Here is a 17,303-nt window from a genome sequence, read left to right as displayed (position 1 = left end):
AAAGTCATCATGATACGGAAGTTGGGTTCATCTTTTCCTCCCTATTGTGACGTATACCAGAGTGAAACGGCTTCTTGAACAGGAAAAAATATTGAGTGGGGCATGATTCTGTTTTGGTTCATTGTGGTTTGCTATCCCTCTGATCTCATGTGAGTAACAGGTTGTCCTGCCCTCGCGCCGTAAACGTGTCATCAGAGAAGAGATGTTGTTGCAAGAGCGAGGAGGACTTTGATTAAAGATTATGATTTCATGGTGACGTTAAAATGCTAAACTTATTTTAACTTGAGCTCCACGTTTTTAGAACACATATCACATGCTAGACGTAAGATACAAGGTTTCCAGATACTTTGTTTGGTTTTTGCTCCAGCATCTAAAATAGTTCCTAACAAAGCCACAGCAGAATCAAACGTTGAGCCTCCAAGGAACAGTAGTAGCATTCCTGAATGAATCGGAGTTGATGAATGAATCGGTTGAGTGAAAGATTCAATGGCTCACTCATAAAGACAATCGGTGGCTGCGTCATAAATAACATGCTCTCTTGAGTGGGTCTTTATTTTGAGTAAGTCATTATTTAAGGTGAAAATCAAGTTTTTAATGTTGTTTTATGTCTATGTTGTGTTTTTAATATACTTTTAAGACAAACCATGTGCAAATTCTCAGGACAACACTATTGCTGAGTATTCTTTCCTTAAAACTGCAGTGAACCAAAGACACTCTCAAAAATGTGGTTTGAAATCCCTGGTGTTTCTTGCGTCAAAAACTACCTTGTAACAAATCACGTCAGCATGCGGGTGGGCTTTAGCATATTATTAACTGCAAGCAGGGGAGTCTCGAGAAGCCAGGTTATCCTGGTATATTTTTATTATACGGGCACTTTTAGCAATATAGCAGGCGAATTGTATATTATGTTTATTACGATATTATGATGAACTATATGCCTTTCTCCACTGACGTTCTATGATGTTCAATGCGTTTAAAAGTAGCCTATTAAAATGGCACAATGGCATTGCTCAGTTCAACGCGTTGGGAAATCGGGCATTTTGTCCCGCGTCAGCTTTTATTCAAAAGTTAATAACGCGCTCAACATTCAAAAGGTAAATAAGGATTTCCCACTTTCATCTGCAGACTGCTCGTGCGTCATCCTCGCGCATTCAGCCAATAAAGTGTAGACCTATGTATTTCATAGAACATTGTGTCTAGTACTATATAAATTACAAAGGTAAACGACCCGACCGACCGCGACCCAAATATCATTAAAAATATTTTTGGATGACTCGTAACCGCGGGTAACCGCAGGCACCCGCTCATTTTGGATCAACCCGCGCATCACTGGTAGGTACATGCAGCTGACTCCAAATGTGGATGCGCGTTCATGTTTGTGGGGGGGCGTGGCTTTGGACGGAGCACTGACAGGAGGGGGCGGAGCTTAGAAGAGGTGCCACTTTCAAATCTGGCTAGCTCTCCAACATTACCGACCCTAGCTTTAACAACCGTTAAAAAAAGCACGCTCTGTACATTCTAGTATAAATGTGATCAGGACGTGCTACATACGTCATGTCATTATCACGTGACCTACCAGCATCAGTTGCGGTGCTTCACTGCCATTCACAAATCCTCTTCCATGGCCTCATGGGATAGTAGTGTCCATCGTATGCACACTTCAGAATCTTTCAAGAAGTAGTAGGTCATCCGGGTACACTACTGTGAATTCAGACTTCTTTTTTCACTATAGTAGGGAAGTATGCGATTTTTGGATGCGGCACCTGTTTAGTTACTGAATGAATGAGGGTTCTAGATTGAATCGGTTGAATAAATGAATCAATGAGTTGCTTATAAGGACACTCACTTGTTGTAAACTATACTGGCTCAGCAATGTAAATGGAGTCACTGAAAAAACTCACCACTAATCACAACAGACACAGTCAGTAAAATGGAAAAAAATAGGAAACGTCTCGAATTCTATTAAGGACATGATGGAACTTATACATTTATTATCTTCTATAAATCCACATCCAATTTTGGGTTTCAACAGGAAGTGTCGGCATGACAGGGGATGAATGGATGAAGGGGGCGAGAGAGAGATTAATAGAGGACTAGAGACTTTCTTCCTGTCGGTATCATTGATATATTTCCTGTTGTTATATTGGTCTGTCTGTATTCTCAGCTGGCTTACTCTTCCCATACACATGGCTCAGGTTCAACTGTCACTATAATGTATCTCTGTTGTCTCTCAGTGGAGCTTATGTAACAAGTCACATGCTTAAAAGAGCAGATGTGAGAATGAGAGCAAAAGAGGACAGACAGTATAGCTAATAGGCATTGTTATTTGATTAAATTTAATTTCCTTATTTATAAATGTTGCTTTATTTGCTTTATAATTTCAGTTTGCGAATTTGATGTTTTTGTATTTTGATATATTTCAATATCTCAATCTCTCTCAAGTTAACTTTGGATTGTTTGGTTAGTTAGTTAGTTAGTTAGTTAGTTAGTTAGTTAGTTAGTTAGTTAGTTAGTTACATGTACGGCACTCTTTGGTTTGTTTCATTGTTGAATTCCAGTTTTGCTTTACCCCTTTCATCCTCTATACGAGTTCCTATAACCTGGATCAAATGTTTTTTGTTTCTCTAATTTGAGCTGGGTAGATTTATTTCTCTCTCTGAGTGTGAGGACTAGGGATGTTGTCCTGATGCAGCTGATGAGAAAGTCTAGACAAGGGGACTTGCCATTCTACCCACGTTTCTCTAATGAGTAGAGAAATGAGTCTCTCTACCCAGCCAGCCACTGGAGGAATCTCTCTGACAGACACACACACACACACACACGCGTGCGCGCGCAGCCTCCTTATTGCAGACAGAAGGAGCAAATCTAATAAATATGGAAATGTACTGCAGGCTTAAACCTTAAGAATCTGGAACATGTCGGCCATGTGTATAGTACAGCTGTTTCTTTACTAAGTAAGAAGTGAGAATATAAACAAAGAAATTTCATTGTACTTGTATATACTAGTTGTCACAGTTTAGTCCAGAGGATGATGATAGCATCATCAGATGCAAAAAAGATCTTAAATAACAAGAAGTGTTTATTTAATTAAACAAACTCAGATAATCCACAAAGAAAGAATAAGGGTTGGAGGTTCAGGAGGTGGATGAAAAGCCATGGGTGGAGCCATGGAGGAGATGACTGTGGACTGTCCCCAAAATGTGACTGTGTGAATATCAAGAAAACCATATTTCACCTCAAAATTAAATGACAAACATAAGAAACTATATTTTACATTAATCCTATTTTTAAATGAAGGCTAGGTTCATATTATGATATTTTCACAACAATTAAGCCCTTTTTACACCAAAATTCTCATTACTTTGTCTGGATTCTTTACTTTTTTCCCTTGTCATTCTAAATTGTTCTCGATGATTCTCATAAGATATTCATAACTGTAAACTGCATTTTTTATTGTATTACAATAACATTATGTTTTGTATTATTTTGTATTAGCATAAAGCATGGCTTAAAATACTCTTTTTTTCCCCCCACTTTTTAATATACTACCAGCGTATAAAGATACTTTTCAGTGAATAATATATATAAAAAATCACATTAAAATGAAAATGTGCAGAATCATAATCTTCCCTAATTTCTTTTCTTTTGATTTTTGGGATGAATACAGTAAGACCCAGTCATGTTCATCCTACTGTAAACTGCTGGGCACACAGTAGAGTAGAGGTATGATTGGAGGGCATCCAGACTCCCATCATTTACCACCAGAGTTCATGGTATGGTATGTTGAGGTAACTGCCATCATTGTATTTAGTGGCAAACAGGGAAAAGCAGTCGTTTCTGTTCCATTTCCAGTGAGTAGAAAGCCTAAACTGCCAGTGAAACTGTAGTACACCAACACTAGTGCTTTTAATTATTCAGTGGACAAAATGTGTTTGCCAGGAGGTGCAACTTCTCAGTGTCTATGTCTTCCCACTGTTTCATATTTCCTCCCATTGTTCAACTCTTAGGTGTGTGTGTGCGTGAGTGTGCAGTCAGTGCTGGAGCACGTGATATCAGATGTGAGGTTTTAAAACTACAGGCTAATAGGGATAGTTCACCCAAAAATTAATTAAAAGAAAAAATCTATCATGATTTGCTCACCCTCATGTCATTCCAAACCTGTATGACAAAAGATGTTTTAAAGAATGTTGGTAACTGTATGTGAAAAAAAATTATAAATACAATTGACGTAAATGGGAAAACATTGTTACCAACATTCATCAAAATAAAATAAAAATAGAAAAAGTCATACAAGAGGGTGAGCAAATCATGACAGAATAAAAAAAAAATTGTGGGCTATTTTTTTTTTTTTACTTTATGCTCATAATGCTAAATGTGGTCACAATGTGCCTGCTTATTGTGTTGTGACTTTTGTATCTGATTTTGACGTGTAACGTGTACAATAACTTGTCTTATAAGAAAAGAGCTGTAATTATTATACAGCACCAATTCTGATTTTTTTTTTTTTTTGCTGCTTGTTTATTGCACTGGCTCTTCAAAAAATACATGAATTTTCAGGTTATTTATAGAGCCTGTTATTCTCAAAGTGGAATGTTAAACGTGAAATCCTACTCCTCTTCCTCGATCTTCCTGTGTCCTTTATGTGTGGGTATTTAAACTGAGTTGTGTGTTTGTGTGTGTGTCCTATAGAGTGCAACACAGAGTCCGGTGATTGGAAGTCCTCCTGGGGACAGTATGCCTTTGCCCCCGGGATTTTTCCAGGTACACACACACATATTATAAGTATTGCAATGAGACACTGCTGATTTGAGATAAACATGAGTTTGTTTGTCTTTTTCATTATTTTGAAATATCTTATTGATAAAGGCCATTGGAAGACAGTTATATTAAAAGTCTGAAACCGGATTATACCACAACAAACGAGCAGCATGTAAAAGAAAATAGGTTTTTTTGTGGAATACTGCATACAAATGTATTATTTTCTTCATCTGTGATTGACAGTTGAGCCGGGGAGACAGTGCGGAGTCAGGAGAGATTATACTGAATGGGCAATTAAATATTTATTCAGGCCAAGAAAACTATATGTGGATGTCTATAACAGCAGATTATGCAAACATTTCCGTACTTAGATTTTTTTAATTGGAAAGAGAAATGTGTGTCTTTTCAATTATTTGTTTAATTATCTGTTATGCTGTGGTATTTTTGAAGGAGTGCATAAACACTGGGCTGTGTGTACGTCAGTTTAAAATGCACCAGAACGTACATCGATTAACTGTCGGCCGGCAGTCTGAGAGCTGCTGTCCTGCCTGATGTGTATTGACATTCGCTCGTTGATAGTCTTAAGCTCAGAATCCAGAAGAATCCAGCCGTCAGCTCTAACAATCCTTTTTTCAGTTCTCCTCTCAAACTCTCTCAGTTTGATCTGGTTTTATCTTAACCGACCCTCTGAGATCTCTGCTTTGGACATCACAAACATAGCACGGTTTACTATACTTGCCTTTTCGTTTTTGAAGTCAATGTGAAATGCTGTTTGCAAGCCATTTGACATCCATTGTTTGATGTACGAGTAAAACAGGATGTTTATTGGTATTTGGTGATAAAAAGTATGTGTTATTTTCCAGAATGGAGCCAAACCTGAATGTGAGTTTGGTAAAATAATGCCTAAATAGAATAATGAGGATCGATGAATCATTCTAAGACTAAGAATATGCATTTAAAAAGCAAATAGGCTTGTTTTTGAATCATGATTACTTGGAAAGAGATGCTGTACAATCAATCAATCAATAGACTTTCATTATTGTAAACATGCGTTTGCTGTTTTGCATTGAGGGATAAATTGAAGCCATATATGTTGATGATAAAGTTTAACCCAGAGAGATTTGACATCAGCAACATATGTAAGACTAAATAGCAGATTTAAAATAGAAACGCAGTGTTGCCATCTGGTGGTGTGATGTATAGTGCCAGTTGCTCTGGTTTGCCTGCTGGGTGGTGAACCATGAAGGATTTGTGCTCAATTCTTGAAAATGTAATTGATCAATTGTTTTCTGTCCTTGTGTTTCCTCAGCAGTTTATGTCTCCTCGATACCCAGGTGGGCCCAGAGGCTCTCTCAGAATGCCCAATCAGGTATTTTCATTCATATACCCTGCTTTCGGGAACTAGGTTTTCATTCCTCGCATTAAGACTGATACTTATATCTGAATGGTTTTGAACAGGCTTTGGGACCTGGGAACCAGCCTCTCCTTCCCAGTGGGATGGATCCTACCAGACACCCAGGTATTTAAAATACTGACAACTCTTATGATCAAGTCAACACTTCTACTTCTGCCCTTTTGTGTTTTTTTATAAAAATAAAAACTAATTTGAATGTGTGCGCAGCTGTCTAAATCCATTAAACAATTGCCAGATTTCTTACTATAATTATAGAAATTGTGAAAAAAGTTTGATTCCCTAAACAGCGATAATAATACATAAAACTATGGGATATACAGTATGAAGCAACCTCTTTGCTTAATTTACCCATTTGCAAGGCCATCCCAACATGAGTGGGCCTATGCAACGGATGACCCCTCGAGGAATGGTTCCTATTGGACCACAGGTGAGTTATCCATGGAAAATTAGGTAAAGGTGTGTAAGCATGTTCACTTGAGTGTATTGTAATGCATTATTGGGCATAATTGATGTTCCAGAACTATGGTGGTGGGATGAGACCTCCCCTAAATGCCATATTGGGACCCGGAATGCCTGGGATTAACATGTAAGTGTATTCAGATCACAGTCCATCATCATTCCCTAAATACTTCAGCAATCATTAAGTCAGAATCCCTATTGTCGTACTGTATAAATTGTTTAAAACGATATATTTGTATGCTGTTGTGTAAAGGGGCCCTGCAGGAGGAAGACCATGGCCCAATCCTCCAAATAACAATTCGGTTAGTTCTCAACATGGCATGATAATTGATCAGAAGTCTTGCATCCTAAACTATATAAATACCAGTACATTTTCTTTCTCCCTGCAGATCCCTTATTCATCTGCATCTCCAGGCAGTTATTCGGTAGGTAATGTAATGTTGTCTAAGGTTTCTCTGGTACAGTACCTTGTCAGGTACACTTTGGGTAACACACTCTGGTCATGTGAATAAGCAGAATCAGTGTGTTTGCAGGGTCCCCCAGCAGGAGGCGGACCTCCCGGGACACCCATCATGCCCAGTCCTGCAGGTAATTTCTTTTTTATCTCAGGACAAAGGGTACATTTACACGACAACAATGTACCGTACTTAAAACAGAAACATTTTTCCTTCGCGTTTTTCGCGTACAGACAACAATGTTGTCAAAACGATCCCCTTACACACGGATCCGTGAAAATGATTAAAAACGCTACACTACGCTTCATATGCTTCATAAACACTACGCTTCATATAGACTGAACAAGTAATATTCATGCGCATGACATCACAGTTTTCACAAATTTCCGTTTTTGTATTTTACATTGAGACGATAGCGGTATATCGTTTTCAAAAACGTGCCCTTTGAATCCTGTTTTCAAAGTTTGCGTTTTCATAAAGCCGTTGTCGTGTAAATGACCTGCAGGATATCAAGCGTGTTTGATATTTTGAGTTGATTTTAGAACATATTGTTTTCATTTGTCGTGCGTCTCCTAGTAATAAGCCACATTTCTGCGGGAGTTTATTTTTGAATGACTTGAAAGTTTGGTAGTGTGCGATCCTCATTCATTTAGTGTATGATGCCCAGTTTTTCTCTGTAACTATTTACAAAGTCGGCAAGTGTTTTTTTATACATAGTGATTAAAAATCTGTTCAGGCTTGTATCCTAAACAATACAATACAGAACAGATTTTAGGATATGACTGTTTAGATTTTAAAAGTCCCGTCATGTATTCCAGCCTTTAGCAACATTTGCTAACAGCATTAGCATCAGCTGTGGGGGATTAGCATATTCTTGTGAGTTGCTGCTATGATGTTATGCAGTGTTTCACATCAGTCAACATGGTTCTATTTCAGTTAGCATTAGCATAAAGGCTAGCAGCAGCCTATGTAGATGCTAGACAGCAGGAAACACTGTATTGTTTACCCATACCAAGTCGGTTCTTTTATGTTTAGCTAATAATGAAAAAACTAATGTGTGATGTACACTATTAATTTTAGAGTCAAACAATTCGAGTGACATGTACACCATGATCAGCTCAGTCCCTCCAAATGGAAACAGACCAAATGTGAGTGTTTTTTTTTTGTTTGTTTTTATAAGAACATAACAAGTATATTTTGATTTCCTTATGACATTTTTCCTTTCAGTTTCCTTTAGGTTCAGGTGCCGACGGCCCAATAGGCAGCATGGCAGGCATGGAGCCTCATCATATAAATGGTTCATTAGGTGTGACAGATTTAACTGACACAGCACAATGCCAAACATAAACATATTTTCCATCCATTTGCACATTCTCGCCTTTCATTCAATACTTTAGTCTTTTCCTTTTCCCCCCATTCAACAGGATCTGGTGACATTGAAAGCCTCCCAAAGGTATGGGAGTACATTTCTGTACTGTTTTGAAAGATATTTAAACTCTGATGTACATTTCTCTGAAATTTCAATGGGGTTGCTGTCCTCAAACTTCTTCTTTTTTTCACATTCATCAGAGCTCACCAGGAAACCTCAGCATGAATAATCAGCCTGGCACACCAAGAGATGATGGAGAAATGAGTGGCAACTTCCTCAACCCATTTCAAAGTGAAAGTGTATGTATGCAGAACTATTTGTCCATAGGATCATTTAAGTACAGCAGCTGTCATTTAAAATACCTTCTTGTCTTCTTGCAGTATTCTCCAAACATGACAATGAGTGTGTGAGAGGACAGCACAGGAGTGAAATTACGAGTTTTTACCATGTTAATTGACTAAACAGAATCTTCTCTCCACCGGCTCTTTGGTTTTCTACTTTTTGTCTTTGGTGAACTATCGTGCATTACAGTGATGGCATCCTACTTCAAATCTAAACAAACCCAAGCAAGCCATGAAAGGAAGCAGAAGACACCTAGAACAAGCTTTTTTCAACATTTTCTGTCATCACATGGTTAATGTCTGTATCTTGTTTGGATTCACACAGGGCTGGACTGGACATCAATCTTTTTTGTTTATTATTCTTGAATCTTTCCATTTTCTGTGTACGTTTTCTTTTTTTTTATATACATTTTTGTTTTCTGTTCTATGCAGTATAGCTGATACCAAGGAAGCCCTCATAATTTACAGTTACACACTGTTATGTTTGAACAGCACATGTTTTTTGTTTTTTTAGTTAAGCTAAACTAAATATGTGGTGGTTTTCCTCAAGATTTTTCAAGGCTTTCATTCAATATGTTGTTTTCACAAGTTTAAACAAGGTAGCTTCAGTTCAATGAATTTGACCGGACAACCACTACTGGCAAAATCACCTTGTAACAAACACATTTGGGCAAATCAGTTTTGCTTAATTTCCGTTAGGCTGTGGAAAAAGACTAACGTATATCCTGAACTTACATTTTTAGGACTCACCTCAGTTCTTTTCATGTTGGATTTGTTCTTGTAAATACAGCTATCTGTGAAGAATTTGGATATGCTGATATAAAAATCATTTTCACCATTTGTAGTGTTTGTGTGTGTGACCTTTCTAAGAAAAAAAAGAGAGAAAAAAAATGCACAGGGTACCATGAATATTTATATTGGTCTCACCCTGCTAGTTTATACTGGTGTTGATCTAAAACTACATTCTTTCTCACTGGTTAACTTGTCAACTGATGTGCTCTTGCTGGGTAAAAAAAAAGAGCGAGCAGGATTGGTTAATAGTTTGGAGACAACCCTACAACCAGTTCAAAGCACAAAACTAATTGGTAATTTTAGCAGGGCAAACATATTTGTTATGCCTTTATTTACATAATTTGCATAGCCTACGTTGAAAAGTTTGAGGTAAGATTTTTTAAAAGTTTTTGAAGTCTGTCATCCTCAACAACAACTGCACTTATTTCATCAAACATGAAATATTACATTTTAAAATGACTGTTTTCTGTTTTAATGTATTTTAAAGTTTAATTTATTCCTGTGATGGCAAAGTTATATTTTCAGCATCTTAATTGTCCTTCAGAAATCATAATATGCTGATTTGCTGCTCAAGAATCTATTATTATTATCAATGCTGAAAACAGTTCTGCTGCTTAATATTTTTGTGGAAACGGTGATTCCCGAATTTATGCTTAGGAGATTCAATTATGTATTACGTCGTCCCTGACTGACAGAATGCGGAAGACGCTCAGGCCGCCATTTTCACATGTTCACACTCTTCTTGGAAAGCGATGACGCACTCAAAACATCCTTAGTGTGTGTAATAAAACCGTGCTGTGCACGTTATTTTTGGACAGGCATCGATGTATGGTATTCAAATTATGTGGATCTGAAAACAGATTGATCATAAGGTAGTAATTATTTCTTTATTTCAAATACTCTGTTTTTAGTTCTAACATTCCAAATAGATGTTCGAAATCGTCCCCTTGGAATTATAAGGTTCTATCTGACATTTTTGTCAAAATTGAGACATTTTTTACATTCACCTGTCACAAAATGATTGACTTTTAAATATCAAGTTCTGTCTTGCCCCTTAACAGACTGACTCGGTTGAAAAGAAATCTAAATCTTTTGTAACATTATCTTTACTGTCTCTTTTGATCAATTTATTGTATCCTTGCTGAATAAAGTAGGCCTATTAATTTTCGGACCCCAAACCTAACAGTGTAGGCCTATATTTATTGTAACATTGTAAGTTACCTACTCAAAGACAAAAAGAACACACCGGGCAACTTCATAAATAAACAGCCAGCTGGTAGCTAGCATGTAATCAGAAATATATGTTAACAAACCATTTTAATCTTTACAAGCATTAGTATCTAATATGTAGCCTAAAGTTGAAAAAAATAAAAATCATTAGCTATTTGATATGGTCACAAATTAATACAAAAATAAAGCAAGAATCTATACATTAGCAAAGACGTTACAAGAGCACAGAAATGGTTGAAGTGCCAATAGAGTCATTTGAATACAAAAAAATTATAAAAATAATGAATGAATGCATGAATAATTAAAGAGTTCCAAAGAATGATAGTGCAAACAACCCCCACCATTCTACTGAGCTAGACCTGGTTAAATGAAATGTGATTGAAAGTCCTTGGTAACCTGCTGCAGCTGGTTTGAGGCAAATTCACTCTGGCCAGCGGCAAAGTTCTCAAAACCCCTCTAAAATCAGCCATCTGACCAGCCTGTTTTCTTTTTTAGCTGTGCTTTTCATGCCATCAGCTTCCTGTACTGGTTGCTCACGCTGCTTTTAAAAGTCTCAACCTTGCTTGACCTGGTGCTGCTGGTGAACTGTGCGCTCCTCTCCATGCCTGAGACCACCTGACACTTGAGAAAGGCTAGAACCTGTTTTTGGCACTGAGACGACCCAAAGTAGTAGATGAGGGGGTCCAGACAGCAGCTGACGCTCCCGATGCACGTGGAGACCAGGTACGCGGCGTAGGACGAATCGTTTTGCTTGCGAGCGAACTGCACGTAATGCGCCAACAGGATGACGTTTGTTGGTGTGAAGCATATGACGAAAACGGCAAAAACGGTTACCGCCATAAAAACGGCCCGCGTTTTTTTCGCACGGTTTTCCACGTTGGCTGCGCACAAGGCATGGATGATGCGCACATAGCAGACAGTGCTAAAAATGAGCGGAATGAAAAAGAAAAGTGAAGAGATGACGGGGAAGAAGTACAGGTAATACTCGCGGAGATGGTGGATGTCAAGGACGTCGTGACACGTGGTTATGCCCAGGTCAGGTAAGTGAATGGTCTGATTGGAAATCAGCAAAGGCATCACCCCGCCGATGGACAAAAGCCACATGGCGGCGCACACGACGGACGCGGTTTGAGGACTGCGCCAGGTAAGCGAGTCCATCGGGTAGACGACAGCCATAAAGCGGTCCACACTAATGCACATAATCAGCAGCACTGAGCAGTACATGTTGCAGTAGAAAGCAGCCGTGACGAAACGACACATCCCAGCCCCGTATATCCAGTTATTTCCGTTGTAATTGTAGGCTATTCTAAACGGAAGGACCAGGACGAACAGAAGGTCAGCGCAGGCTAGATTCATCATATAAATCGCAGCCGGTTTCTTTGGTCTCACTTTGCGCACAAACATGACAAGCGCAAGCAGATTTAGAGGAGCGCTGATAATAAACACTATAACATATATTGTAGGGATGACACCGGTCACCACGCGGCCTGTGAGGAAGCTGGAGGCCTCTTGAGAGATGTGATAGGTCTTTTTAGGGTGGTGATCTTTTCTGGGTTTGGATGCTTGGCCCGGACTGGAGCCGCTGCCTTCGTCCTGCACGTCCAGATAATCAAATATTGGCTCATCGGTGACGGTGAGGAAATAACCCGAAAATGTCCGAATGAACGTTCCTGAAAAAAAAAGTGTCAAATGTTTAGCAACAACCACAAAAAAACATTGTCACATAAATAACGATTCTCGTTAATGTTGTTTGTCACTGTTACACTGTTAGGCCTACACATGGAAGATATACATTAAAAAAAAGTTTAGTTTGATGTATTCTTCATTGATTGTCCCTTAATTATATCTTTTATAAATTTTAAATTCCCTTAATGATTGACAACTAGGAGGACCAATAGTCTTGATGATCCACCCGGAAAAAGAAAATCTTCCACTATACCTTTAAATAAATAAATAGGTTGCTGGGTTTAGCTCTCTGCCTGGTCATAGGAATCGATGGGAATCGAACCCATGACCTTAGCGTTGCAAGCGCCAACGCTCTTCTGTTTGAGCTACAGGTTATTTATTTTTACATTAAATGGATTGGAAAATCTAAACTAAAGAGTATACATGAAAAATAAAAATGATATTTTTCAAATGAATAAAAAATAATTTGAATGTAATATTTTAACAATATTCTACATCCTGCCCAGTGCTGTCTTCCACACAATGTGTAAAATAAAGTCTATTAAAACAAAAATGTAGCCTACCTGTAGTAGCTACATTATAAGCAAAAAAAGATTCAAATTCATTCTAAAAATCAATTTTAAAGTAGAAGTTAAAACGATTAATTAAAAATGATAAGAAACAAAAAAGCACAACATGTAATGTGTACGAGGTATAGACCTTATTTAGCCCCGCCCCTTTTCACCGCTCCGCTCGTCTTTTGTCTTTTGTTTTCCGGTCTGTATTTTCACAGCAATCTTGCGTATTTATGAACGAACGGCTCGTTTTAAAATCTTCCCGGTCTACTGACATTTGTTAAGACCTCTGATTTAAACATTCCAATCCTCATGATAACTTTCGTTAACTTTACATTAAGTAAATCTACTTCAAAAGCTATAATTACTCCTGGACAGCAATGCCATAGAAATATACAGAGCGACCACAAAAACGGAAGGACAATTTAACAAGACGCCTGTTGTCAGAATATGCCAAAAGAAAATAATACGCTGGTCTTTCTTACATTTACAGATATGTATAAGCATGCGCTTAGAAAAAAAACTTGTCAACGGCATTAAATAGCACACGCCCAAAACACGAGAGGATACCTATTTTTTTACAGTCTATGGAGGATACGCAGTAATTATGTTTTGGCAGCGCGCAGACGCGACTAATCGATAATTAAATTAGTAATTTATTTTTACAGAAGGGATTTCATGATTACTTGAATGCATTTAAATAATAGTAATGTAGTTCATTACCACTTACTAGTTTCAATAAAATAAAATGTTTTTTTTTATTACTAGTAAAAACCGCATATTGCTGACTAATAATTTATTATTGCCCCTGATTTAGATTCATTTTAACATTTAGATTAATGTTTATTATTTATATTTGAATATATATCACTCCCAATGCTCGTGGCTTCATTTTTTTTCAAATCTGGTTTAAACTTTTCCCCAGAAGAAATTAAACGATGACTTGGTAGCCTATTAAATAATAATACACAAAATGAATTACCATAAACGGAGTTGCTCAGGATTTCAACTTTCGACCAATTCTTGCCTTAAATAGTTAATTTCAAAATTAACTAAAGAACCTAGTGTGTAATAGCTCCCCTTACCAAAGAACTTTAAGTTACTAAAGTTGATAACCCTGTACGTGTTTGTCCAGTGCAAAGAAAGAGGTTGTAATGTCTTACCATTATTCTTGGGCAGCGCAGCCGCAGATCCCTCCACCACAGCCAGCATCAACAACACCACAACCCTCAACATCACGGAAAGAAACAGGGCAGCTCAAAATGCCTTGGTTTTTTTTCTCTCTTTTTATTTTATTTTATTTACGCTCTTAACATCAAATACTTTTTCCCGAATGAGCCTATAATCGCGCACGCTCTCAAGACATCAGGAAAGACTAGAGGGAGGATGCTGGATTCACTCCGTCTGGCGCGTGCAGGTCAACGCCTACTCGTGCAGCTCAAAACAGGGGAGACCAAATTTGATACAAATTTTAACTTAATTTGATATTTCGAAGGGTTGCTATTTTTACAATATATTATATTATTTATTTGTTTCACCTAGGCTAGTGCTATTACAAACATGACATTTTTGTTTTTGTTTTAAAACAACTTAAATCTGAATGTGCAATTAATATTGAATTTACACTCGGGTTTTTGATTCAAAATACAGCCCTTAAGTCAGATTACCCTACATAAATAAATAAACGTACACGGTTTTGATTTAAGATGTATTTAATTAAAACCAATACATTAATCCTTCTCAGTACACATTTCTTTTAACTGAAAAAGTTTAGGAAAGCTCTTTAATAGGCATATTTTAAAAGATGTACAGTTGAGCACTTAAAAATGAAAGGCACTAGTTAATGACAGGCCTGTGAAGTCTCCTCCAGTTTATCTTATTTAACAGCCACACGGTAGTAGTGCATTTTGAGTCATTTGTCTTATTCCCACATTATACATTTTTAACATATTAAAACATTGTAGCTTCCAATACATTATTTGACATCAAATATATTTCAATTATATTTGTATTTAAAAATATAATCCATACACAATTTTAAAAAACAAAAAAAATCCAGTTATCTCGCAATATTGTGAACATCTGTTTCTTTGATTGTGGTGATTACATTTAATTTCAATGCAAGTAAAATCAAAAGTATGCTATGTATGTACAGCTTGCCATGTATCATATCATTCTTAGAGTGGTGAGATCTCATTTTATATAGTTAATTAAAAACAGAAAACCTGCAAAAACGGTTGCACAAATACCCTGAATGCTCAAAGACATTTCTTTTACAAAAACATCTAAAAACCAAAGGCACGTTCCATTCTTTTTGCACAATTTGCAAAGTGTAAACTAACATTGACAGCTAGTTAATATTTCCAAACAAATCTGCACTGCATTAACTCCAAGGGAATCTCATTTTCCGTAGAACTTTTTGTTCAAAAGGAAGATCAGTAGATTGACGTTGACTTTGGCCTTGCCAAACATTTTCATGACCGCTACTCCCTCATACTGAAGCTGCAACAGGTCCTGACAAATAAAAAACACAAGACATGAAAAACATTTCTGTATTGGTAATAAAAGTAATATCCTGCATGCCTAAGAGAAGAACTTGCGCCAGGCTCTGTGCACCTGGAAACTGACCTGGAAATGCAGTTGCACCTTCTCCATTTCAACACCCATAAGCTTGGCCTTTATCTCAAAGTCACCCACTTCCTCACAAGGGCAAATGTCAAACATGACATTTTTTAACCTGAAACGTACAAAACACTTACTGAAGTACTGGAATAGGCGGGGCTTAGAGTGCAAAATGACTGGTAGTGCCTGGTCAAAAAGTATGATAAACATAATACATTCCTGAAAGAGACAACACATTAAACGACTAAATCCCTTAGCACTGAAATATAACATTATTAATATTCTTTTGATCTGCCTGAAGAGATAGCAAAAATAGTTGGCTTGTGACTCACTAAACTCCCATTTGGCCTGCATGAGGAAGAGCAAAACAGGATGGATAACTCCTCATAATGCACTACCCACCCTTTAATGCAACACACAAACTGCTGACTGTACATTAAGCATTCTCTGAAAAGCATCATGTGCATTATGTCCCAGTCACTGGTCTGGGGTCAGTTCAAATCAGGGGTGTCCAAACCTGCTCCTGCAGGGCCACTGTCCAACTCCAACCCCAGTTCAGCTCCAACCCCAATTAAACACAGCTAATTATGTTCTTACAAGGCACACTAGAAACTTGCAGGCAGGTGTGTTGTGGGAGAGAAGTTGGAGCTAAACTCTGCAGGACAGTGGCCCTCCAAGAGCAGGTTTGGACTCCGCTGGTTTAGATATTTATATGCTTTATTAAGGAACAATATAAAGTTGCGCATTATCAATGCAAAATAATGAAAATAAATGGTGTAAAGAGGAAGTACACACTGATTAGTCTGGAGGCCTTCAATCTCCAGAATGACTCCTTTCTCATGCAGTTTGGCACCCGTGTACTTCAGGGACGAGGCCTTGGTCTTCTTAGTGCTCTTCTCTTCTTCCTTTCTGTCCAGTTTAATGGACCTTCGTGAATTCCTGGTGGAGAAACAACCATTGGTGAAATATTATGTCATATAGGACACTTCCCAATTTACACACCACTAAGTGCCCCTCTTAAGCTATTGTGTATCATTGGTTAATTGCATTATGTATTGTGCCAATCAATAATCATTCGAGATTTTAATGAATCAAATGTGAAAATAACTTATGTCAACATGGGGATAAGATCAAATAAATTAAAATAAGTTAGTCATTGGGATACATTAAAATATATCAAAAGTTAATTAAATTGATTAATGAACAAATTTATATTAACAACAGATTGGTGCTGCTCCTCAAATAAGCAGGAAATCAACAAAAAGGCAAAATATAATAAAGAAAAACAATAATTAAACTGAAAATGCAAATAATGTCATAAGTTTTAACATTATTTTCTAAATTACTACATGAAATATAAAGTGAATATATATGTTTTATTACTTGATTAATTGTTTGCTAATCAAATTGCAGTCTATTTTATCTATGTATTAAAGCTAGGGTCGGTAATGTTGGAGAGCTAGCCAGATTTGAAAGTGGCACCTCTTCTAAGCTCCGCCCCCTCCTGTCAGTGCTCCGTCCAAAGCTACGCCCCCCCATAAACATGAACGCGCATCCACATTTGGAGTCAGCTGCATGTACCTACCAGTGATGCGCGGGTTGATCCAAAATGAGCGGGTGCCT

At 37.5% G+C, this 17,303-nt stretch overlaps 3 protein-coding genes across 5 annotated transcripts in view; 1 reads left to right on the top strand and 2 right to left on the bottom strand.

Moving 5' to 3' along the window:
* The window catches only part of ssbp2a (single stranded DNA binding protein 2a), a 42,571-nt gene extending 31,802 nt beyond the window's left edge, over nt 1-10,769 (top strand). The window contains exons 6-19 of one of the 3 annotated variants that reach the window (XR_013796939.1): nt 4,690-4,761; nt 6,068-6,127; nt 6,217-6,277; nt 6,532-6,599; nt 6,691-6,758; nt 6,885-6,933; nt 7,021-7,056; nt 7,165-7,219; nt 8,167-8,234; nt 8,314-8,392; nt 8,511-8,539; nt 8,656-8,754; nt 8,836-9,179; nt 10,668-10,769. Coding sequence is in view for 2 of the 3 variants with exons in the window: in XM_079607790.1 (XP_079463916.1) it covers nt 4,690-4,761; nt 6,068-6,127; nt 6,217-6,277; nt 6,532-6,599; nt 6,691-6,758; nt 6,885-6,933; nt 7,021-7,056; nt 7,165-7,219; nt 8,167-8,234; nt 8,314-8,392; nt 8,511-8,539; nt 8,656-8,754; nt 8,836-8,865 (774 nt within the window). In the remaining variant the exon portion in view is untranslated. Of the gene's footprint in view, nt 1-4,689; nt 4,762-6,067; nt 6,128-6,216; nt 6,278-6,531; nt 6,600-6,690; nt 6,759-6,884; nt 6,934-7,020; nt 7,057-7,164; nt 7,220-8,166; nt 8,235-8,313; nt 8,393-8,510; nt 8,540-8,655; nt 8,755-8,835; nt 9,635-10,667 lie in introns of those variants that run through there. The other 2 variants (XM_079607790.1, XM_079607791.1) reach the window with 2 other exon arrangements.
* Nucleotides 10,770-10,846: 77 nt separating this feature from the next.
* Nucleotides 10,847-14,503, bottom strand: f2r (coagulation factor II (thrombin) receptor). The gene is made up of 2 exons (XM_079607788.1): nt 14,222-14,503; nt 10,847-12,488 (listed from the first exon to the last, which is right to left on the bottom strand). The coding sequence occupies exons 1-2, from the start codon at nt 14,292-14,294 to the stop codon at nt 11,323-11,325; spliced, it is 1,239 nt and encodes a 412-aa protein (XP_079463914.1). The 5' UTR covers nt 14,295-14,503; the 3' UTR covers nt 10,847-11,322.
* The window catches only part of iqgap2 (IQ motif containing GTPase activating protein 2), a 62,672-nt gene continuing 59,736 nt past the window's right edge, over nt 14,368-17,303 (bottom strand). Inside the window, exons 36-38 of the mRNA XM_079607787.1 lie at nt 16,476-16,619; nt 15,687-15,795; nt 14,368-15,572 (exon numbers count right to left, since the gene is read on the bottom strand). Coding sequence (XP_079463913.1) covers nt 15,459-15,572; nt 15,687-15,795; nt 16,476-16,619 — 367 coding nt within the window. The 3' untranslated portion in view covers nt 14,368-15,458. The remainder of the gene's footprint in view (nt 15,573-15,686; nt 15,796-16,475; nt 16,620-17,303) is intronic.

This window comes from Phoxinus phoxinus, assembly GCF_949152265.1.
Source record: "Phoxinus phoxinus genome assembly, chromosome: 3".
Lineage (NCBI taxonomy): Eukaryota > Metazoa > Chordata > Actinopteri > Cypriniformes > Leuciscidae > Phoxinus > Phoxinus phoxinus.
The sequence above is the reverse complement of the archived record's forward strand: the minus strand, read 5'-3'. Positions and strand labels throughout refer to the sequence as shown.